At 37.9% G+C, this 24,149-nt stretch overlaps 1 protein-coding gene across 2 annotated transcripts; it reads right to left on the minus strand.

The window, feature by feature from the left end:
• Positions 1 to 2,907: 2,907 nt before the first annotated feature.
• HMGB2 (high mobility group box 2) lies at positions 2,908 to 5,498 on the minus strand. Of its 2 annotated transcripts, XM_079142694.1 has the most exons (5): positions 5,246 to 5,498; positions 4,670 to 4,838; positions 4,282 to 4,427; positions 4,028 to 4,202; positions 2,908 to 3,453 (listed from the first exon to the last, which is right to left on the minus strand). In XM_079142694.1, the coding sequence occupies exons 2-5, from the start codon at positions 4,817 to 4,819 to the stop codon at positions 3,292 to 3,294; spliced, it is 633 nt and encodes a 210-aa protein (XP_078998820.1). In that variant the 5' UTR covers positions 4,820 to 4,838; positions 5,246 to 5,498; the 3' UTR covers positions 2,908 to 3,291. The 2 variants fall into 2 exon arrangements, with proteins under 2 accessions (XP_078998820.1, XP_078998819.1); XM_079142693.1 differs by lacking the exon at positions 5,246 to 5,498 and having other exon boundaries at positions 4,670 to 4,930.
• Between the last annotated feature and the right edge of the window lie 18,651 nt (positions 5,499 to 24,149).

Consider the following 24,149-nt stretch of genomic DNA (forward strand, 5'->3'; position numbering starts at 1 on the left):
CTCCACCATTGTATAACAGATGGATAATGGAGCTCAAGAGTGTTGATTTTGCTGAGTTGAAGAGGCAAAGTAGGAGTTTGGGGTTGTTAAAGCAGCTGGAATTTCTCAGGGAAATTAGTGAAGGTGAGTCCTTTTGTATATTAGCTGACCTGTACAGGAATATTTATAGCACTACCATTTGTAAAAGTGAAAATAAACAAACAAAAAAATCAATAACCTGAATACCCATTGAAAGGAGAATGGATGAATTATGGTAAGATGGAAATGGAAACACTACAGTGATGAACATGAATGAACTATATAAACAGTCTTTCGTAATATTGTGTTAAGTGAAAAAGGCAATTCCTAAAGGACTACATTAAGCACTTGATATTTATAAATATCAAGTGACTAAAATTAAATATACAGTAAATTGTACGTTTATATAATTGTATGTTTAAACAACTTGTAAATTCACAAATTTCATGGTGGAGTTAAAGACATAAATCTTGTACTTGATATCCCCAGAACCCTGTGTTAGGAATTTTTATTTGATGCTGAGAAAAACTCTCCAAAAGAACATTTTTCCATGGTTATTTTTCCTGTCCCCATGGACTATCAGGAATCTCAGAACATGCACTGGAGTTGTGGCTAAGTGATAGAGCACTTGCCTGGCATGTATGAGGCCCTGGGTTTGATACTGTAAAGGACTGTAGGATCTTCTAGCCCAGTGTCCTACTATTATAAATTAAAAGACCAAAACTAGTAGCTGACATTAGGGAAGAAATAAATCTGAGCCTTTGTCTCAGTCCTTGCACTAACTTCAGGCAGACCAAATGTTTGAATTCTTAAAAGGAAACCAAACTATTTTTTTTATAATCTGAGTAGGAAAGAACTCTGAAAGCCATGAAAGAACTGAAATATCAGACTACAGAGAAGTAAGAAATCTCTGCATGAAAAAAAGCACCAAAAGTCAAAGAAGTATTTACACGTCATAAAGGATCATTTTCTTTTATATATCGCATTTTCTTTTATATATCTCAAACTAAAAAGTTTGAGAATAACTATGTTGAGGAAACCAGGCACTGTAAAACATGTACAACCGAGTATATATAGCACACTTCTATTGAGAGCAATTTTAGCAGGCTCCAACAAGTTAACAAAACATGAGCAGTTTCTGCCAGATGCTAAGTATGTTTATATATATATATAATTAGCAAATTTTAAAATATGCATCCCCTTTGACCCAGCTACTCCTTATAGGACTTCTTTTATGTGTGAAATCACAAGGATAGTCATAGCAACATTGTTCTTAAAGAAAAAAAAATCTTTAAGGAACTGATTATGATTTATTCAGTTGCATACTATGCAGTTACTTAATGTGCCAGCTGTCATACTAATAACTACATATTTAGATATATGCATTATTTATATGATGCATATATATGTATATATACACCACTATTTAAGGTTAAACCTTTCTTGGATAAATTATTGCATGACTGGGATTATCAGACTAAAAGTCTGGGACAGCATAGCTGGGACTCAAGGAAAAACTGTCCTCTACATATCCTTTTAGATTTTGTACCATTTAGATATGACCTATTTTTATAAACATACCTCCAATTAGTGGCTAGTCTAGAAGAGAATCTTAAATTCTTACCCTCATTTCAGTGCTTTCATATCCATTTAAGTCACCTAGTCCCAATTATTGAGAACTTGCTGGTTTTAGTCTCTCAGATATGAAACTCTTATTTCAAACATGAGCTAGGCAGGACCCATTTCAATCCTGACTGGCTCCTGAATAAAATGGGTGGTCTTAACTACAGACAACAGAATGTCAGTCTCCCAAAGACAGGTGACAAGAGACCCAATAGGGGTGCTTTGTGGGTCTATTTGTAGACTTAGAAATTAAGTAAACCATCTATTTCAACAACTTCCATTTAACATTTAATATTGTCTATGCATTAGGTGCTATTAAGTACTTCATAAAATTTTCATTTCATCATTAAAACATTGCCAAGTAGGTATTTACCCTATTACAAAAGGGAAGAAATAGGTTCTAAGTTCCTATTTCTAGCATTTGGTAGAGCTAGGGAACTGAGGAGCCCTACACCAGGGTATGCATCTAATATATTACCCCAAATATTTTAAGTCACCTAAGACCTGAAAACTAATTTTCATCTTATGGTCAGTGAAAGTCCTGCCAGGTGAGATAGTGCACATTATAATCCCAGCCTCTCACACGACTAAGACGGGATGGGATTACAAGTTCAAGACCAACCTCAGCAATTTAGCAAGACCCTAAAGACTTAATGAGACTGTCTCAAAACATTTAGTCTACAGATGATCAACTCTAATAACTTAATTTTATCTTAATTTACAAGTAACTGCTACTTCCTCACATCAGCATTCCTAAAATAAATGAATCCCCTTGTAAATACAAATCCTAGTGAAATTTATATTAGGGAATATCACAACCCTCTTAAATACTTAAGCTAGTTACCGAGAATTGTAAACTTAAGACCTGAGATTTTAGATCTAATTCAAAATCTACTCTGGTATTCTTCGTTGAACTTGTTTAACTATCAATAGAAAATTTTAGCTTTTACTAATTTTTTTTTAGTGTACATTTTAGGATTCACCATTCTAGCTGCTCTTCCTCACATAAAATTTCCTAAGGTCAAGGCAGGGATGGGCAAGTTATCTAACAAATGAATGTAACTGTCAAGCACAAAGTGTAACCTTTCTTTGAAAGTACATAAACTTCATAAAGTGTATTAAATTCCAGATCTGAGTTTCAAAGGTTAAAATATTTTACTAACTTAGCTGTATCTAAGAACTATTGGTCAGAAATTTTTTAAAGGTTGGCATGGCCCCAGTCTTGAAGGGAAAACTAATTTAGCATATTAAGACAAAGACAATAGAAATAATATACATAATTTTATTACAAATTTTTTTTAAAAAAACACAAAATGCAACATCCTAAAAAACCCAAAATTTACTACTGATACTAATACCTACCAGTTTGCTGTGCTACCATACACAAGAAATTAAAGAAACCATTAAATATTTAGGAACATTCAACATCAGAAGCTTTAAAATCTAACTGTATGTAGTAGCCCTTCAAAAAGCTACAATCTGCATTTTTAAAAAAGTATTTTCTCTACAAAGAATCTTATCAACTATACAAAAATCTGTACAGTTTTTATACTGAAGCTAATGTTGAGCTGCACTTGAATTCACATTCTTAGCAAAACAGTTGCCTGAGCACACACACACACTCCACACACATCATTACAGGACAGCCATTTATTCTTCATCCTCCTCCTCTTCCTCATCATCTTCATCCTCCTCTTCCTCCTCTTCTTCCTCTTCATCTTCTGGTTCACTCTTCTTCTTTGAGCCTGTTGGCCTGCCAGGACCCTTTTTTCCTGCTTCACTTTTGCCCTTAGCACGGTATGCAGCAATATCCTGAAATATTGTCAAAATAATACAATCAACATCCGGTGTCATTACTCAACTCTAAAAAACCACTTCATTGTAAAAAAAAATCTAAAACATTGACCAATAACCCTAATAGCTGTCTACAGGTATTCAGAGTCTACCTCAGTTTGGGGAAACATTTGTTTCCTCTAGGCTTTAGAAAGCTAGATGATGTAAAACTGATGGGAGTTGGTCAGCAGTGCTTTCACTACCAATATTCACTTACATCACACATTTCCCCACCAACTTCACATTTTGAATACATCTACATAAACTATTTGGCTCTCCAACTTTTTAAGACAGATTTATATAAGTACAAAGGAGAACATATGTAGGAATTTCAGTGCTACAAACACTGGCTTCAGTCAAAGGAAAGAAGGCCTCAATGAGCTTGTGTTGCTTAAGTGGACAAGTTCCCTTAGGCCTTTTCATAAAGTAACTGACAACCATTAATATAAGATTGCCTAAATTTCCCAACTTTCTACAGTTCATATCTAACATGCTTTTAAAAAAAAATCTACCTCATTTTAACCTCGGTTTTAAGAGTAAGTCAACAGTTTACCTTTTCATATTTCTCCTTTAGCTTAGCTGCTTTCTGTTCATATGGCTGTTTATCTTTGGCTGACTGCTCAGACCACATTTCACCCAGTTTTTTTGCAGTATCCCCAATGGACAGGCCTGGGTGTTCACTTTTGATCTTTGGGCGATGTTCAGAGCAAAACAGGAAGAAGGCAGATCTGAAAGGAAGCAACAGAGTTAATAAAGCAAAAGTAAAAACTCCAAGGGGCAGTTTGGTTGATTTTAAAATAAACTTACGGTGGTCTCTTAGGAGCATTGGGATCTTTCTTCTTTCCTTTCTTATCACCTTTGGGAGGAACGTAATTTTTCATCTCCCTGTCATAGCGAGCTTTGTCACTTTTTGCCATATCTTCAAACTTCGACTTTTCCTTTGCAGACATGGTCTATGGGCATAAAAGGAGGATTAAAAACACTGCAAAACTGTAAGCTATAGCCATCCCCAAAAGATTAAGACCTTTAAGGATCACATTTCCTTCGTTAACAACTCTGTGACTGGTGGCTTCAGTAAAATCCTGAAGTGGTCTGCCTAAAACGCCAGACTCATCAAGGTAGGAAAGTCGAAACTCCCAAATTACCTGCCTGCCAAAAACACACCTGAAAAACCTTAGCTCTGAATCCCTCTCACCTTCCATCTCTCCGAGCATTTCTTGGAGAATTCGGCGAAGTTGACGGAGGAGTCCGGGTGTTTCTTCTTGTGCTCTTCCCGGCAGGTCTGCACGAAGAAGGCGTACGAGGACATTTTGCCCCTCGGCTTATTGGGGTCTCCTTTACCCATGGTGGCAGCCGCGCTCTACCTGGCGGGGAGAAAGCCGGCGGTGGGCGCGGAGCCCGCAGCGGCGCTGGCGGGGCGCAGCTTCCCGCCCAAACCCGGCCCGCGCCCCCCTCCTCGCGGGCGGCCGCCGCGCCCGGCTCCCCCGCCTCCGCCCGCCGCCACAGCCGCGGCCGATTCCTCCTTACGCCGGGTCAGCAAGTTTCTCGGCTCCGCCGACTCCGCCGCCGCGGCCCGCCCCTCACCGCGGCCCGGGACGCCGCGAGCGCCCTCGAAACCCTTTCCTGACAGAAATGTCCCCGGCTTCCACGTCGCGAGCCTCGCGCAGGCTAGTCGCCTCGCGACCGACATTCAAAAAACTACTGGAACCGGGCCCGGGGGAGCCTCCCGCCTTCCGACACCCAGCCCGCCCTTGGCAGCCCCAGCCCTCACCAGTCAGCACCCCAAATTCCGCTCGCCAGGTTGGACCCCAGGAGTCACAGCGCCGAGACCCGAGAGAGGGCTCTGAGGGAAGGGGGAAGGGCAGGCCCACGAAACCCAGCGGGTAGAAGGGGATTCTTGCCTGGTGGGAGCTTTTCCTCAGAGTCCCGCAGAGCGGCCGGATCCGACAGAGAAGCTTCCTTCCCTGGGCTCCGGCGTGAACTGGTTTATCGCTAACGCAATCCTCAGCCTCTTGTTTTGCAGAGTTCTCCGCGCCACGGCAACTTGACGAGTCCCGCCACAGACCACACCCCCACTTCTCTGATTGGTTCTTACGATTATTCAAACGCGGGGAGTCCCCGCCTCCTCCCCAAGACAGCTTCCTATTGGTCAGTGTCTCTCTAGGCCCGTCCCCCTATCCCCAGCCTAGCAGGTTCGGTGGGTCGCCCAGGTCGTTAACTCCCAGACCCGTTAGAACCGGTCAGGAGAGGAATGTACTGCTCGATTCTGATTGGAGGCAGGAAAAGGGTTTGAAAAATGGCGGGCCTGACACTGATTGGGCAAGACTGCAAATGGGGGGAGTGGTTGGCCCAAGAGGAAAAGCCCCGCCAGATTTAAAAGTAGTAGGGCAGGAGCCTGGGGGTTGATCTCCAGAGTTTGGCGGCGGCGTCTGGGCTTGCTGGCGCTAAGGTAAAGGCGGAAGCCTGTCTATCCCTTTTCCAACCAGTTTTGGTCCTGTCTCTCCTACGCCCCAGCGCGACCCTGCAGCGTGGTCTCTTCGGAGCTCTAGTCCCTTGCGGCCCCGCAGTCTCCCCAGCACTGTTGAAACAATACTAAGTGGGAGAGACTGAGGAGTTTGACCTGCGGACCGATTGCCCAGCCCCTCGGCTTGTCTTTGAAGCTGGGTAGAACCCGCAAAATACTAGGCGAGGAGCCTCGGAGAGGGCGTGAGGGGCGCGGGAGGGCAGTTGCTCCCGCCTCTCGTGGGTGGAGTGTTAAAAAAACGCCTGAGGCGCTTCCCGCCAAGGGAGTTTCTCTCGGGAGGTCCCGCCCTTCCTTCCCTCTTTGTCTCAGGTGTCAAACACTGGGAGGTAAACAGGAGCGCCCTGCGGCTCCCGAAGCGGGGGCGGCGGACGCTCGCGTGCCCCGCCCCCGGCTCCCGGCGGACTGGAGACCACGCCCCAGTCCCCAAAGCGGCGCGCGGGGCTGGGATCCCAGGCGGCCTCCTCACCTTGCTCAGTGACAGCCTTCTAAGGTGATAGTTTTTGAAAATGGAAAATCTAATAAAACAGTGGATGCCCCGCCCCCGATTGCATGTATTGTATCGTCAAATTAGGTACAGCAGCACCTTAGACTCCTGCAAAGCTACCCTACCTTGCTGCTTATCAGCCTCACAAGCTGCCCTTCCTAAGGTAGGACTTGGACACTTAGTAAGACTGGGTTATGTCCAGTTTTGAAGGATTTTTTTCTCCGAGAACTTTTGTCTATTATATATTGCACTGACGGTTTCAACGGGTTTTTCATATTTTCTTGTTTTTACAGTGAGTTTGCTTGCATTTGTTTAACTGAATAATCCTATTTGGTTTGTTCTATGATAATCATACTCAATGATACCTCAGAACCAGCAATTCTTTACCCAGATTTACTAATAAAAACCAGATTTTTTTAAAAAGTGTATGTCCCTTGTGACGGGATAGTGGTTGCTCAACATTGTCAATGTAGTTCATGCCGGTTAAAATGGTAACTTTTATGTATGTTTACCACAATTAAAAAAAAAAAAAAAACCATGTTTTTCAAAAAGATGAATTTTCTTGTTTTAAGGGTCCAAGAATTTTATTAGTCATAATCCTTAATTTATAATATTTTTGTGCCTGCAGAATCTTACATACCTACAAAATGACTATTGCAACTATAGCATATAAAAATTATATATTATATAAAATTATATTATAGCTTATATAAAAATTGGTCATTTACTCAAGAACTGTTTATTGAATATTTGAAGCATTGAACTTAGCAGTAGAAATATAAAGATGAAATGTCATGGCCTTTGCCATCAGATTATTTATAGTGTAGAGGGAGACAAAAATAGGAAAAAGCAGTACAACATAATAATTATTGAAATTGTTCAATGAAGAAAGCGTAAAATAATCACCTAACACCATGGGGAAGTAGGGAAAGCTTTCTATGAAAGTATCATTTGATTAGATTTGGAATGGGAATATTAAGCAGAGGGGGCAAAATAAACAAAAGCCTTTAAAAGAGCCTGGCTTATTTGGTTATCAATTACAAGGATGGTGTTGGACTGACAGTTTACAAAGAAATTTAGTCTTTTTCCTATAGTCAAAGAACCACTAAAAATTGTGAGGGAGAGAGTGAAATAATTCCATTTTAGATGGTAGTGTTTACAGCATGGTAAAAGTGAGGTCACGTTCATACATTAAAAATCAATTCACTATGTTCATTCTTTTTTCTAACTCTAAAGTCAAAATCCACTGGGCTCAGTGATACACATCCAGTTACTCAGGAGGCTAAGGCAGGAGAGTTGAAAGTTGGAGGCCACCCTGGGCAATTCAGTGAGACCCTGTCTAAAAATTGTTTAAAAAGTACTTATAGTTCAGTGGTAGAGAGCTCCTGAGTTCAATCCCCATTACCAAATAAAATAAAGTTGTAGCCCAATAGGAATGGTAATAGATGTTAGTCACTTATTTACATGCATAATCTCTCACTAACAACATTTTGATATTCACTAAAGTTTTACTTCACTTGGAGAATTTTGCATTGCTCATAATATAGTAAATTGAGTTCACCAACTTTTTATGTCACTATAATGCAAATAGTGAATTTATTCAACATCCCAAATCAGAGCTATTAACTAAATTCTACATTTCATTCTAATACACTTCTATTTTTTAAGAATCATGATTCTAAGACCTCCTTCCTTTCAATTATACTAGCAATTGGTTGGATTTGAGGTGCTGTTTTTCAGAAAGTTTTTTTTAATCACTTCTTAATCTTTATTCCTAGAAGAGACAAAGGACCTTAGGGCAAGCTGACGTAGATGATAGGCTCACTTAAGTGTTATGGGTTGAAATGTGCCCCTCTCTCAAACTTCATATGTTGATGTTGTAGCACCCAAAACCTCAGAAGATAATCTTAATTGGAAATAGGGTCATTACTGGTGCTATTAGTTAAAAGACAAGGTCATACAGGAGTAGGATGAGCCTCTAATCCAGTATGACTGATATCCTTATCAAAAAGAGAAATTTGGACACAGAGATTGGTATAGAGGTTAAGACAATTTGAAAAGACAAAAAGAAAATGGCATGTACAAGTCAAATCGAGAGGCCTGTACCAGATTCTCCTTCCCTTACTGCTCTCAGAAGGAACCAGATCTGCTGATACCAATTTCCATTCTTCATCACAGCAGAGAAAAGAAAAACATTGCTATCTTCAATTCACTTTTACTATTGCTGCCAAGATTTCACTTTCATGCTATACTTCCTGGCTTAGAAGTAGTAATATTGAGAAGCATAGTATAGTGTAAATAGGTTTAACTAAGATCTTGATAGTCGTTGATTACAGAACACTACCATTTTTGGTGAAAAAAAGTACAGTGTCAGACTGGGTTGTACCTCAGTAGTAGAACACTTGCCTAGCACGTGTGAGGCACTGGATTCAGTCCTCAGCACTACATATAAATAAATAAAGGCCCATTAACAACTAAATATATATATATACATATACATATATATATATATTTTAAAAAATACAGTATCTGGTAGCACCAAAAAAAAAAAAAAAAAAAAAAAAACTTAGTCCTAAATGTAATTCTGAAAAGATGAATTAAATACACACACAAAAAAGTCAAGGCCTGGGCTGGGGATGTGGCTCAGTGGTAGAGTGCTTGCCTAGCAAGCATGAGGCCCTGGCCATGCCATGGGTTTGATATCCAGCACCACCAAAAAAAAATCAAGGCCTGATTCACCATACTATGACTTATTTGGCATACTAGTACAACTTTATCAGAAAACTGAAATGTCCCATAAGGAGTAATAATACTAAAGGTCTTTTTTAACTCTTTCTAGTCTTATGACAGTTCTAAATGGGGAAATAAAGTGGTATTTCTAAAGTAGCTTGAAAGCCATTTTTTCCAAGAACACATTAATTTATGTATTTTAAAACTAATACCCTATATTTATTAAGGCAGTACACATTTCTAAAAGATGATAAAAAGTAAAATGTTTATGTTCTTCATAAAAAAATAAAAAGCATTGACTTGTGATTTAGAACAGTTCACTTGGCATTTCAAGGACTTTGACTAACTTGAGCTTCAGGGGATAATCTCTAAGGCATCAAGTGATAAATTGTATGATTCATTTATTTTGGCAGTATGTGATCATAATGTAAGCAAATAAGTATTTTTTAACTTCTGCAGTTATGCAGTCCAGTGATTATAATTAAATTTAAAAATAGAAATAACGTATCTATAAGAATACTGATTAGTGTTAACTATAGTTATTCTAAAACAGTGGTTTTAGAATAATTATAAGAATGGATAGCTGTCCAAACATAATAAATGTAGTTGACCAACTATATCACACAATATTTCATCTTATCCTTTCATTAAAATTATCTTGATAACTTTTCCCCCAGATGGTATCATTATATCACTTTATTTGCCAAACTGAATTCAGCCTCACATGAATTGTAAAACGTATGCTGTTAGCAATAAACTAATTATGAGGAGCAAAGCTATTTCCAGAGTACACCCCTATCCTATACCTACAATTATTCTATTGAAAAACTTGAATTTATCTACAAGTGTCAGTCTTTCAGAATTGTATAAAAATTACATGCTAGTTATTGAAATGCCTATCATTTATTTGATGTTTTCCTAAAAATTTTAGACTTTTCATAATCTGTGTTCATCAAACCAGATTAGAAAGTACTAATAGAGGATAGTATGTACATTTTTTTTTTTTTTTTTTTTTGCAGTACTGGGGATTAAACCTTGGGAGCTCTGCCACTGAGCTACATCACTAGCCCTTTTAGTTTTTATTTTAGACAGGTCTCACTAAATTGCTCAGACTGGCCTCAAATTTTCAATCCTCTTGCCTCAGACTCCTGAGTAGCTGAGATTACAACCATGCTCCACAGTGCCTGGTGTTAGGGCGGTCTGAGGTGGCTGGATGGGGGCAGGGCATCAGGCAGCCCACGGGCCAAAGAACAAGCAATCTGAGCCTACAGATAAACCCTAATGGTGTCTTGCAATCGCCCGTCAATCAGTGGAGTCCCCAACCAATACCAGAGGGGCACAAGTTCCTGCAGGATCTCCAGCCAACCCTAGGGGGACACTCAACCCTCAAGCCTTCATCCACCTATCTTGGACTACAAAAACGCCTCTCCACCAGAGCCTTGGCCGGACTTTCCTGGCCCTTAACTCTGATGGACAGTGAATGTCTCCCGAGAGCCGATCCCAATAAAGCTTTGTTCAGCCGCTTTTGGTTTGACTCCTTTTTGGCCACCCATATCAGATCTTACACCTAGCAGCATATACATTTTTTGTAGACCCTTCCCCTGAAAAGCAATAAATAAATTCTCAGTGGTTATTATTGAATAATTAACTCATAAAGTGAGCCAAAATTAAGTCAAAATTTGTACAAAATTTGTACAAGGTTAGTAGCATATAAAATGGTTGTTTTTTTGAATTGCATAGTGAATAAACTGAAAAAAATTACTTTGTTACAGTTCCTCAAAGATAAATCTTAGATTGGAGCTGAATATTTTCAAGTTGTTTTAAAGGCAGTGATGAAGGATAAGCCTATTATCAAATAAGCACATCCACTTGTGGGTAGATCACTGATTCGGAGGCCTAACTGAATAACTCACTCCAGAAATGAAATTTAGTGACATAGTTCAATGTATTTTTGAAGAACTGAAAATACAAGTTTGAAAAAATTGAAAAACAGGGGCAGGCAGAATGGCACATACCTGTAATTCCAGCAGCTCGGAAGCCAAAAGCAGAAGAATTGAGAATTCAAAGCGAGCCTTAGCTATTTAGCCGGGACTTACACAACTTAGTGAGACCCTCAAAATAAATAAAAAGGACTGGGGATATGGCTCAGTGTTTAAGCATCCTTAGGTTCAATACCCTGTACAAAAACAACAAAAAGTTATTTTTAACTATTAAACTATTTTTGTGAATCTAGACAAATAAAATCTCCATGAGGGAAGTGATTTATTCCTGGAAATTAATCTTCCAGTCTTTTAAGGCTAAGGAGTCAGAGACCCACTAAGCCCTTAACAAAAAGATCACGCAGCAATGTCTAAGGAATGGGGATGAACCACAGGTGAACTAAGTCTTACTAAAATTTTGCAACCCAGATTGGACACTGCTTACCCTCACTGGATTGTGATAAGTAACTTTTTATCCTTCCATCTATTAGAGAGATTGTTTCTGCCTAAATAGCAAAGGTCAAACCTGCTCTAATAAAAGATATCTTTTAAGCACATAATAATACAAAGTGTTAAAGGCAGACTGGGTACAGTGATGCACACCTGTAATCCCAGGGTGACTCAGAAAACAGGCAGGAGGATCACAAATTCAAGGCCAGCCTCAGCAATTTATTGAAATACTAAGCAACTTAGTAAGACCCTATCTCAAAATAAAATATAAAAAAGGCTGGGATGGGGCTGGGGAGATAGCTCAGTTGGTAGAGTGCTTGCCTTGCAAGCACAAGGCCCTGAGTTCAATCCCCAGCACCACAAAAAAAAAAAAAAAAAAAAAAAAAAAAGGCTGGGATGTAGCTCAGTGATAGAGAGCCTCTGGGAGGAGTCCTCCGGAAGGAAAGGGGAAAGAAAAAGTGGAGGTTGGGGAGAGAAAGGAAGGAAGGGACTGGGCACAAAGTTCAGTGGTTTAATACCCACTACCCAAAAAAAGGAGGAAATCAAGAAAGCAAAACTAAGTCTGAAAGCCAACTCTTAAATAGAACTTTAAAAATGAGAAGTACATAGAATGTCATCTTTAAATTGCTTTAGAAACATAAATGAATAAATACCTTGAGTTCTATATGCAGGGAAAAAGCTTTCAAGAATTAAGGGGGGGAAAAAATGATGTTTCCAGACAAATAAGCTGTCCTGCTTAAATCCTCAGGAGGAGAAAAGGATCACAAACAAAGGTAAGTATGTGGATTTAAAAAGAGTATTACCTGTTTAAAACAGGAATAATAATTATATAATGTGGAAGAATATATGACAGACAATAGCAAAAAGGATGAGGATAAGTGGAGTTGTCATAAAGGTCTTTTATATTTCATAAAGAGGTAAAAGTAGCAATTTGTAACAAACTAGTAAGCCAAGCATGCTATATCCTAAGATGCTAATATACATACATATAAATATAAATGTATTAGATATGTGCATGTGTAGAAATTTCTCCTCTTGCACATAAGATACCATGTCTTAATCTGTTAAAAGTCAATGACTAATAATTACTAAGCACATGAAATATGTTTAACATTGTTAGTCATTAGGAAATGCAAACTAAAATCACTGTAGATACCCCACTTCTCACTACTGTGACTATAATCAAAATATGATAGAAGTGTGGTAAAGATGTAGAAAAATTGAAATCTTCATCTATCATTGATGGGAATGGAAAATGGTATAATCATACAGAAAACAGTTTGGCAGTTTCAAAATTTAAACACTCCTAGGCAGCTATTCAAGAGAAATGAAAACCAATATCTTCAAAAACACTTGAATGCAAATGTTCATAGCAGTCTTATATGTAAAAGACCCAAAATGGAATATTATTCATCAATAAAAAACAAACAACAATACAAGCTATAATATGAATAAACTTAAAAACATTATGCTAAGTGAAAGAAGAGGGACAAACATGACATTTCTGTAACAGGCAAATGCATAAAAACAGAAAGCAAAAAAAAAAAAAAAAAAACCCAGAAAGCAGAAGGTTGCCCTCGGGCTGGAAGTGGTAGCAGGAACTGGCTGAAGAGAGGCACAATGGAATGTTTTCAGCTGATAGCAATGTTCTAAAACTAGATTATAATGATAGTTACATAACTGCATAAGTTTACTAAAAATCATTGAACCATACACTTTGGGTAAAATTTATTATAGGTATATTATACTCCAATAAAGCTATTTTTTAAAAAAGCCAGTGACTTGTTTTTCCACTTACAGAACATGGCAATTGAAATAGTCAAGGACTGAATATCTAAAAGACAATGTGAAATCTCCCAGGGTTTTGTGGCATTAAGTGGACAAAAATCTTAACTGTAGGTGGCAGATCTTGCACTACATAAAATAGGAAAATAATTCCTGCTTTCATACAATAGAAAAATAATTCTTTTGTAAATAATTTTGAAAATAACTTTTTATCACTCTTTTGTAGGTGTTTCCAGTTAAAGTAGATTTGTTTCATATTAGTACTATGTTGACCATATGTTAAACCAATGATAATTTTTTTTAAAGTTTGGTAATGACTTAAAATTGCAAATTTTAATGTAAATACACATAAATGTACAGGTAATATATTTACTTTGTCTTCTAATTTTGTTCCTGTGCTTAGTAGTTTGACCATATTTAGAAATACATTTACAAACAATATGAAACTTTCAGATGTACTTTTCAAACATTCCTAGAATTTTAATTAAGCTAAAACATGCATTTATGCATACCTTAAAGTTGAATTAAATGATAAATAAAAAGAAGAGTTTGGGCTGGGTTTGTAGTTCAGTGGTAGAGCACTTGCCTAGCACATGTGAAGCACTGGGTTTGATCCTCAATACCACATAAAAATAAATAAAGAGTTTATTCTATATCTAGTAGGATTAACTGAAATTTTTAAAGAGTAAAAATTAAAGAAGTTTTCTTCATTGAAAACATTAACAGTCATACTAGGAATTTGTGTAAGCAATTCTCTGGATAACCAGCCAGCTCTTGTACAGACATAGCAGAATTCTGTCTATTCAGTAACTTCTAGGCCTATCTTTTTCCCTTATTTGTTTGTTTGCAGGGTTTGGGGCCCCAAAAATCTTGAGAATGGAGTAATTGTAATCCTAGAATCTGAGACTTCTGACTATGAGACCAAAAACAAATCTATTCTTTAAATCCAAAAACAACCCAGTGAAAAATTCCATACAATTTTAAAATAATCTTAATGTGGACAAGATTTAAGCAAAAGAATCTGTATTTCTCAAGTCTTTCTCCTACATGAAGCCCCTGACATCCCACACTAAAAATTCTGGATTCATCTTCAGGGTCTTATATAAGCTATTGTTTTCTATTGCCAATGCTGCTTCCTACCTAAGTATCTTCTACTAGATATGGAGAATGCCAAGATAATGCGGGCAGAGGAAAGGGAGTGAAAAAGGCCATGCACTGACAGCCTTCATCTCCCAAGACAAATGTTTTCCAGGTGCCAGCTGCGGACAAGGAGGAGATGTTTTATCATCCCTAAAGTTACCATCTCTAGGAGACATTAATCTCCTTCAAAGTAAATCTTCTCCAGACACTGCCCACAGACCCCAAAAAGTTCAAATAACTGGATGCCCAAAAAAACTATTATGCGCACTAGACCACCCCTCAAAATAACCTATACAAACTCACTCCCTTTCTGTGTTCAGTGGCTCATTTTCCACCAAGAAAGTGGGTCTATGGGCACCATTGCATCCCCTGTTCCGGTGTGAAACTATTCTTTTTTTTTTTTTTTTTTTTAAACTATTCTTAAATAAATAGCTGGGATGACTCATGAGCCTTGCGTCCTGCCAGTCTTTTTTATTCTAACATCTCACCATTACAGCCTTTCAAAGCACTTTTAAAAAATAAAAAAATTTTTTTTTAAAAAAACACCTTAAACCTATGGTCCTCCAGGATGTTCCTATTAACATCAAAAGCAAATAAGAAAAATACACTAAAAGCGTGCATGCTGATTTATGACATGAAAGAGGAGCAAGAGAGAAGAGAAGCATAAGATGACACAGGTAAAAAAAAAGTGATAGCGATAAACAGTAACATCAAGAGTGGATGGAGTAAACCACCAAGTGACACCTGTATAGAGAGACTTTAGAGTTTATGAACTTCGTGGCTCAGGACATTTATATATATACAAATATATATATAAATAAAATATATATTATTTTAATTTATTTTTATTGTAAACAAATGGGATACATGTTTCTGTTTATACATGGAGTAACAGCATACCATTTGTGTAATCATACATTTACATAGGGTGATGTTTGATTCATTCTGTTATTTTTTCCTTCCCCCCACCCCTCCCACCCCTCTTTTCCCTCTATCCAGTCCCTCCTTCCTCCATTCTTGTCCCCCTCTCACCCCCCCATTACGTGTCATCATCTGCTTATCAGTGAGATCATTCGCCTTTTGGATTTTTGAGACTGGCTTATCTCACTTAGCATGATATTCTCCAATTTCATCCATTTGCCTGCAAATGCCATAATTTTATTATTCTTTATAGCTGAGTAATATTCCATTGTATATATATATACCACAGTTTCTTTATCCATTCATCAATTGAAGACTGTCTAGGTTGGTTCCACAGTCTGGCTATTGTGAATTGAGCAGCTGTGAACATTGTTGTGGCTGTATCTCTGTAGTGTGCTGATTTTAAGTCCTTTGGGTATAGACCAAGGAGTGGGATAGCTGGGTCAAATGGTAGGTCCATTCCAAGTTTTCTAAGGAATCTCCACACTGCTTTCCAGAGTGGCTGCACTAATTTGCAACCCCACCAGCAATGTATGAGTGTACCTTTTTCCCCACATCCTTGCCAACACCTATTGTTGCTAGTATTCTTGATAATCGCCATTCTAATTGGGGTGAGATGGAATCTTAGTGTAGTTTTGATTTGCATTTCTCTTATTACTAAAGATGGTGAACATTTTTCATATGTTTGTTGATTGCTTGTAGATCTTCTGCGAAGTGTCTGTTCATATCCTTAGCTCATTTGTTGATTGGATTATTTGTATTCTTGGTGTAAAGTTTTTTGAGTTCTTTATATATTCTGGAAATTAGTGCTCTATCTGAAGTATCAGTGGCAAAGATATTCTCTCACTCTGTAGGCTCTCTCTTCACATTGCTGATAGTTTCCTTTGCTGACAGAAAGCTGTTTAGTTTGAATCTATCCCAGTTGTTGATTCTTGCTTTTATTTCTTGTGCTATGGGAGTCTTGTTAAGGAAGTCAGATCCTAAGCCAATAAGGTGAAGATTTGGACCTACTTTTTCTTCTATAAGATGCAAGGTCTCTGGTCTGATTTTAAGGTCCTTGATCCATTTTGAGTTGAGTTTTGTGCAGGGTGAGAGATAGGGGTTTAGTTTCATTCTGTTGCATATGGATTTCCAGTTTTCCCAGCACCATTTCTTGAAGAGACTACCATTTCTCCATTGCATATTTTTGGCACCTTTGTCTAGTATGAGAAAATTGTATTTATTGTTTGTGCCCATGTCCTCTATTCTGTACCATTGATTTACCTCTCTATTTTGGTGCCAATACCATGCCGATTTTGTTACTATTGCTTTGTAGTATAGTTGAAGTTCTGGTATCGCGATACCCCCTGCTTCTTTCTTCCTGCTAAGGATTGTTTTATTCTGGGTTTCTTATTCTTCCAGATGAATTTCATGATTGCTTGCTCTATTTCTGTAAGGTACATCATTGGGATTTTAATTGGAATTGCATTGAATCTGTATAGCACTTTTGGTATTATGGCCATTTTGACAATATTAATTCTGCCTATCCAAGAACATGGGATATCTTCCCATCTTCTAAGTTCTTCCTCAATTTCTTCAGTGTTTTGTAGTGTTCTTGTAGAGATCTTTTACCTCTTTGGTTAGATTGATGCCCAAGTATTTTATTTTTTTGAGGCTATTGCAAATGGAGTTGTTTTCCTCATTTCCCTTTCAGCTGTTTCGTCCCTTGCGTATAAAAATGCTTTAGATTTATGCGTGTTGATTTTATAGCCTATTATTTTGCTGAATTCATTAATGAGGTCTAGAAGTTTTCTGGAGGAGGTTTTTTGGATCCTCTAAATATAGAACCATGTCATCCACAAATAGTGACAGCTTAAGTTCCTCTTTTCCTATTTGTATTCCTTTAATTTCTTTAGGCTGCCTAATTGCTCTGGCTAGAGTTTCGAGGACAATGTTGAATAGAAGTGGTGAAAGAGGACATCCCTGTCTTGTTCCCATTTTTAAAGGGAATGGTTTCAGTTTTTCCCCATTAAGAATGATGTTGGGGCTGGGGAGATAGCTCAGTCGGTAGAGTGCTTACCTTGCAAGCATGAGGCCTGGGTTTGATACCCAGCACCGCAAAATAAAAAAATTAAAAAAAAAAAAAAAGAGTGATGTTGGCCATGGGCTTAGCATAAATAGCCTTTACAGTGTTCAGGTATGTTCTTACTATCCCTATTTTTTCTAGTGTTTTGAGCATGAAGGGGTGTTGTATTTTGTTGAATGCTTTTTCTGCGTCAATTGAAATAACCATATGATTCTTATCCTTAAGTCTATTGACATGATGGATTGCGTTTATTGATTTACGAATGTTGAACCATCCTTGCATTGCAGGGATGAACCCCACTTGATCGTGGTGCACGATTTTCTTAATATGTTTTTGGATATGGTTTGCCAATATTTTGTTAAGGATCTTTGCATCTATATTCATCAAGGATATTGGTCTAAAAATTTGTTTCCTTGATGTGTCTTTTCCTGGTTTGGGTATGAGGGTGATATTAGCTTCATAGAATGAGTTTGGTAGGGTACCCTCCTTTTCTTTTTCCTGGAATACTTTGAAAAGTATTGGAATGAGATCTTCTTTGAAGGTCTTGTAGAACTCGGCTGATAATCCGTCTGGTCCTGGGCTTTTCTTGGATGGTAGGTTTTTAATGACTTCTTCTATTTCATTGCTTGATATTGATTTGTTTAAATTGTGTATGTCCTCCTGGTTCAGTTTGGGAGGAGCATATGTCTCTAGAAATTTGTCAATGTCTTCGATAGATTCTATTTTGTTGGAATACAGATTTTCAAAGTAGCTTCTCCTTATATTCTGTATCTCAGTGGTGTCTGTCATGATATTTCCTTTTTCATCAGGAATTTTAGTAATTTGAGTTTTCTCTCTCCTTCTCTTTGTTAGTGAGGCTAAGGGTTTGTCTATTTTGTTTATTTTCTCAAAGAACCAACTTTTTGTTTTGTCAATTTTTTGAATTGTTTCTTTTGTTTCAATTTCATTGATTTCAGCTCTGATTTTAATTATTTCCTGTCTTCTACTACTTTTGCTGTTATTCTGTTCTTCTTTTTCTAGGGCTTTGAGCTGTAATGTTAGGTCATTTAGTTGTTGACTTTTCATTCTTTTCTGGAATGCACTCCATGCAATGAATTTTCCTCTTAGTACCACTTTCATAGTGTCCCAGAGATTTTGATATGTTGTATCATCATTCTCATTGACCTCTAAGAATTTTTTTATCTCCTCCCTGATGTTTTCTCTTATCCATATTTCATTCAACAGCATATTATTTAGTCTCCAGGTGTTGAAATAATTTCTGTTTTTTATTTTGTCAATGATTTCTACTCTCAGTCTATTATGATCTGATAGAACACAAGGCAGTATCTCTATTTTTTTGCATTTCCTAAGGGTTGCAGCTTTGTGACATAACATATGGTGTATTTTTGAGAAGGTTCCATGTGCTGCTGAGAAGAAAGTGAATCTGCTCGTTGATGGATAGAATATTCTATATATGTCTATTAAGTCTAGGTTATTGATTGTGTTATTGAGTTCTGTGGTTTCTTTGTTCGGTTTTTGTTTGGAAGATCTAGGGACATTTATATTTAACAACAGAATAGAATACCTAATACCATTTATTTAACAGAGAGTGTTTTCTTTGTACAGTTTTAAGTATTGTAAAACTATTAATCCTCAAAATAACACCAATGAGATAGACACACTATTATCTTTAGTGTAGAAGTAATTGAAGCAAAGAGCAAGTAATTGCCCAAGATGACAGTGCTAGTGTTCAACCAGGAAAACAAAATCCTTCAAATATTTCAGAGAGAAAGTTATAACCCTGATTACTGAGGGAATCATTACAAAAGTATTAGGGCTGGAGAAGCAAAAGGGGGAAGGTGCCTTAATCCAGATGTACCTTTTTAATTATTGATATTTATGTTAATACCAATACAGAGCAAGAAAAACCTCCATTCTAGCATTAAGAGAACAAAAGGCAAATAATGTTATCCAAAACCCACCAATATGATGATGCATTTGGAATCTAACTGTTGTGTTATTGGGACTATCTCTGCTAGCTGTATTTCAGGAAGCCAGCAACCAGCATTCACTCTGCCCCTGCTATTCCTGGATCCAGGATAGAAAAGCATAGCATTCCTAAGTTTGCTGGAGCCAGAAGGAGAAAAAATGCTTTCTGTCTTCCTCTTGCCTTTTAATCTCCCATTGGCAGAACCGAAATTAGTAGGCAAGTGATTCTGGCAAATGCTTTTTAAGATGCCAATATCCTGTGGTACAGAGTTAGTAAAACAATGAGAATGGAACTGAAAGACAACTAGCACACTGTAAAGTGGCAGAGTTTAAATTTCAAGCAGGTGACTCCTGAGTCTATGCACTTAACTACTATAGTATGCTATGACACTATGGCATGTTATAACAACAGGATTTTCTACATTTTAAAATTTACAGCTGATGACCAAGGCTGGCTGGCAACAAAGAAATTCTAAGGATTGAGTTCATTAAATATTCTACAAATGTCAAGTTTTTACTTTGTGCCAGACATTGTTCCAATGGATATGGAACGGTGCACAAAAGAAAACAAGTTAAAGAGCTCCTTTCTTATTACAGATTGAACAAAGTTCCCTGGAAAGGATTCCAAGTGGCCTGCCTTGAATCATGTGACCAACCAATGAACTAAGCACTTTAGCTAAGGGGCAAGAATCAGGGAAAATAACCAAGTGGAAATGCCCACTAGAACCCTGAGAAGGATTTTAGTGCAGATAGTTTATCTAAGGGATGCAGGAAATATCAGTGGAAGGTGAAGAAGTAAAACAAAGAAGAGAAAGCAGTCAATAAAGTGTACACTATCAAACACTACAACTGCTAATGCCTGTAGCATAATCCCACGGGAAAACTCTTGGAAATGGTGTAAAAATCAGACTTAGGTAGGGTGTATATATATATATATATATATATATATATATATATATATATATATATGAGGAATTCTTAAGGGGGTGAAGGCTACTAGGGTGAGAGGTTGAATACCTGAACACATTATTTTCTAGGTTAACAGGTGAATTATTTTTAACCTGTAATTAAGAATAATAATTCATTTCTACTAATTTCTAAAAGAATTTTTACCCCTTTGAACGATTTAAAGTAGTATGGACCTATCTACTTTGTCAGACATTCTTAAAATCTACATCATTGCAGAAACTCTTAATTACCTATCCAATAACCATTCTCTTTACTTTGGGGGGGGGGGGACTTTAGCTGGGTACAGTGGCCCTGCCTGTGATCTTAGAGTAATGTCAGCAACTTGGAGGCTGAGGCAGAAGGATCTCAAATTCAAGACCAGCCTGAACAATTTAGTGAGACCCTGTTTCAAAATAAAATAACAAAGGCTGGGATGTAGTTCAGTGGTAGAGTGCTCCTGTGTTCAATCCCCAATACCACACACACACACAAATATGTGTGTGTGTATCTTGATTATAAAGAAAGGTTTTGGGTAGATAAAGGCAAAAAATCTGATTCTAAAAGAAATAGAAAATCAGATTCTCACCCTGATACTATTGAACTACTAAACCGATAAGATTAGCCATCTTCTCTCAGCCTTTTGTGTGTTACTTTGTGCTGGAGATTGAACCAGTACTAATTTTACCACTAAGCTACATTTCCAGTCCTTTTTATATTTATTTTGCAGCTGGCCTTGAACTTGTGATCCTCCTTCCTCAGGCTACTGAGTCTCTGGGATTACAGGTATGTGCCACCACACTGGCTTCAGCCTTCTTTTCAGCCTTCTTATAATGTCCAAAAAATAACCTTGTAATAATATTGTTAGACAGGTATTCTGTTATATGCATGCAACCAGTGATTCATAAATTTTTCAATAGCATTTTTTTTCTTTTGCATAGCAACCTCAAGAAAAGTCACTTCTGTAGTCCATTTTTTTTTTTTTTTTTGGGGGGGGGTGCTGGGGATCGAACCCAGGACCTTGTGCTTACAAGTGTAGTCCATCATTTTAAGATAGTAATTCAGTAAAAAACAATATGTGTGATTGACCACTGATTTTAATCCTTCTGGATTCCTTTCTGACTAAAGATAGTTACTCTCTTAGGTGGCATTCTGTCTGAAACTTTCCCACATAGGCTTTGTATGCTGCTAATTCCTCTACTTTTTTCAAGGGTTCTTGCTGTGGCTCCACTAGGCATGCCAGTGGACAATCTCTGCAGGGGCTTTGACCCTGTGGCAAACTTTTGCCTGGCCTCCCAGGCTCTCCTTTGAAATCTCAGTGGAAACTGCCATGATTCTATAACTTAAATTCTGTAAGCTTATAGAACCAGCACAATGTGGATACCACAAAGTCAGCTGCCGGTATGAGTAGTACTTGGACCTACTTGACCAGTAGCTGCAGAGCCTTTCACTAGAAAGCCAGAATAGCAAGATGGCCCTGGACAACAATGCATGGGGAGAAGGCACTGGGGCAGTCCCCTGAAACAATTCTGTCCTCAAAGGCCTCACAGATTTCTGAGATGCCCTCTGGGCCTCTTTCTCATTGTCCTGATGCAAAGTTCACTCCCTTTCATCCTTGCTAACCTCTTAGTAAGCAGTAGCTCAGGTGCATTCTTTCCCTGGTTACACTGCAATGTTTTCCAAAATGTCCACTGTTTCATTATTGCTCCCAAGTCTCACTATAAGTCTGACTAAAAGCAGCCAATAATACCCAGGCCATCAGGCCTTCCTTAAGCTCTAAGGTATGGACACAATGCAACCAAGTTCTTTTCAACAATATAACAAGTATTACCTTTATTCCAATTTCCAGTTGGATCCTGATTTTCATCTAAGACTAGTTCTCTAGTCTCCCTGTCTTCTGAACTCTCACCACAATCACCTGTAATGCTCCTCTTAGAGCATTGTAGGTTTTTTCTACCTTGTTTCTCCCAGTTCCAAAATAGCTTCCACATTTGAGTTGCTTATAGCAATGACTCAATTCCTCAGTAATAATTTTCTGAATTAGCCTGTTTTTTGTTACCATAATGAAATACCTGAAACTGTCTGCTTTATAGAGAAAGGTTATTCAGCTCATAGTTTTGGATGGTAAATGATATGGAATCAGCATTGGCTCTGCTCTGATGAGGACCTCTGCATCACAATGGCAGGAGCCATGTGAGTGAGATCACATGGCGAAATGGAAAACCAGACAGGGCATAGGCCAGTGTTGTTCCTTTTATAATAGCTCACTTTAGAGAACTACTGGGGTTCCATCAGCACTGCATCAATCCTTTCCCGAGGCCATGCCCCCCAGTGTCCTCTTAACATCACCACAGCAGGAATCAAGCTTCTAGTATGTGGATCCTTGGGAGACAAACCACAACCTAACCACAGAAGTTAATATTCATTTTCCATCCCATATTTTCAAAATCTATGGACAAATTTTCTGAAAGCACTCTGAATATTGGCTTCAGATAATAATGTTATAGTTTTCAGTAACCTACAGTGAATTATATAAATGTTCTCACTTGATAGGACACTAAGGCTACATTTAGAATATCACAAAGCAGTTTCTATAGAAAATTAGTTGCAGCATTATAGTATAGTTTTTTGTTTTTTGTTTTTTTTTTTTTAAAAAAGATTAAAATGGAAGCTAGGCACAGTGGTGCATGCCTGTAATCCCAGCAGCTCAGGAGGCCGAGGCACGAGGATTGCAAGTTCAAAGCCAGCCCCAGCAATTTAGGGAGGCCTTAAGCAATTTAGTGAGACTTCATGTCAAAAAATAAGAAGGGCTGGGAATGTGGCTCAGTGGTTAAGCACCCCTGAGTTCAATCCCTGGTACCAAAAGAAAAAATAAATAGAAGAGCCTCAATGAAAGGCAACATTTTATTTTGGTATAAGAAAAAGAGAAATATCAAAATATTTCTTCTGAACCCTAGCAACTGGAACACTTACACAGAAAAGTTTGACATCTCACTCCAGTTCAGCTGGATTATGGATGAGGAGATGTTCCAAAACTTCTTGGTTTGGTCCTGGGGGTTTTAAGCTATGTTCAGTCTCTTTTTTGAAGATAATACCATTCTATCTTGGTAGAGAGCCACTAATAATTTTGTACCCAGAGTAAGCTCCAGCATTACTTGGGAGCTACAACTGCTTTTCTGTATGCTTCCCACTCTGATGAGAACAAAATCATGGAAGAAATCATAGATATATGCTGAACAAAAAGTCAGATAATGGATAGCATCAGAATGCATCTTTTTTTGTTGTTGTTGTTGTTGTAGATGGACATGATACCTTTTATTATTTATTTTTTTATGTGGTGTGGAGGATTGAACCCAGTGCCTCACACATGCTAGGCAAGCACTCTGCCACTGAACTACAGCCTCAGCCCCAGAATGCATATTTTTAAAAATATATACAGTACTAGTAGAAACAAGCAACTTAAGATAGAAGGTAAGAAGTAAAGTTCAAGTACTATCAGTCACTTGGATCTAGGGTTGGAATTCAATATACATTAAGGGTTATCCAATAACCCTACTTATCACTCTGGGGTAAGGCTCCAAGAAGTATAGCCCCAAAATGGGAATATGAACTAGAATATCATCTGGTTGGCTGAAAAATTCTCAAGAACTATTGGTACCATTAGCACCTTACAAAAGCAAACGA

This window comes from Sciurus vulgaris (genome assembly GCF_902686455.1).
Source record: "Sciurus vulgaris genome assembly, chromosome: 5".
NCBI lineage: Eukaryota > Metazoa > Chordata > Mammalia > Rodentia > Sciuridae > Sciurus > Sciurus vulgaris.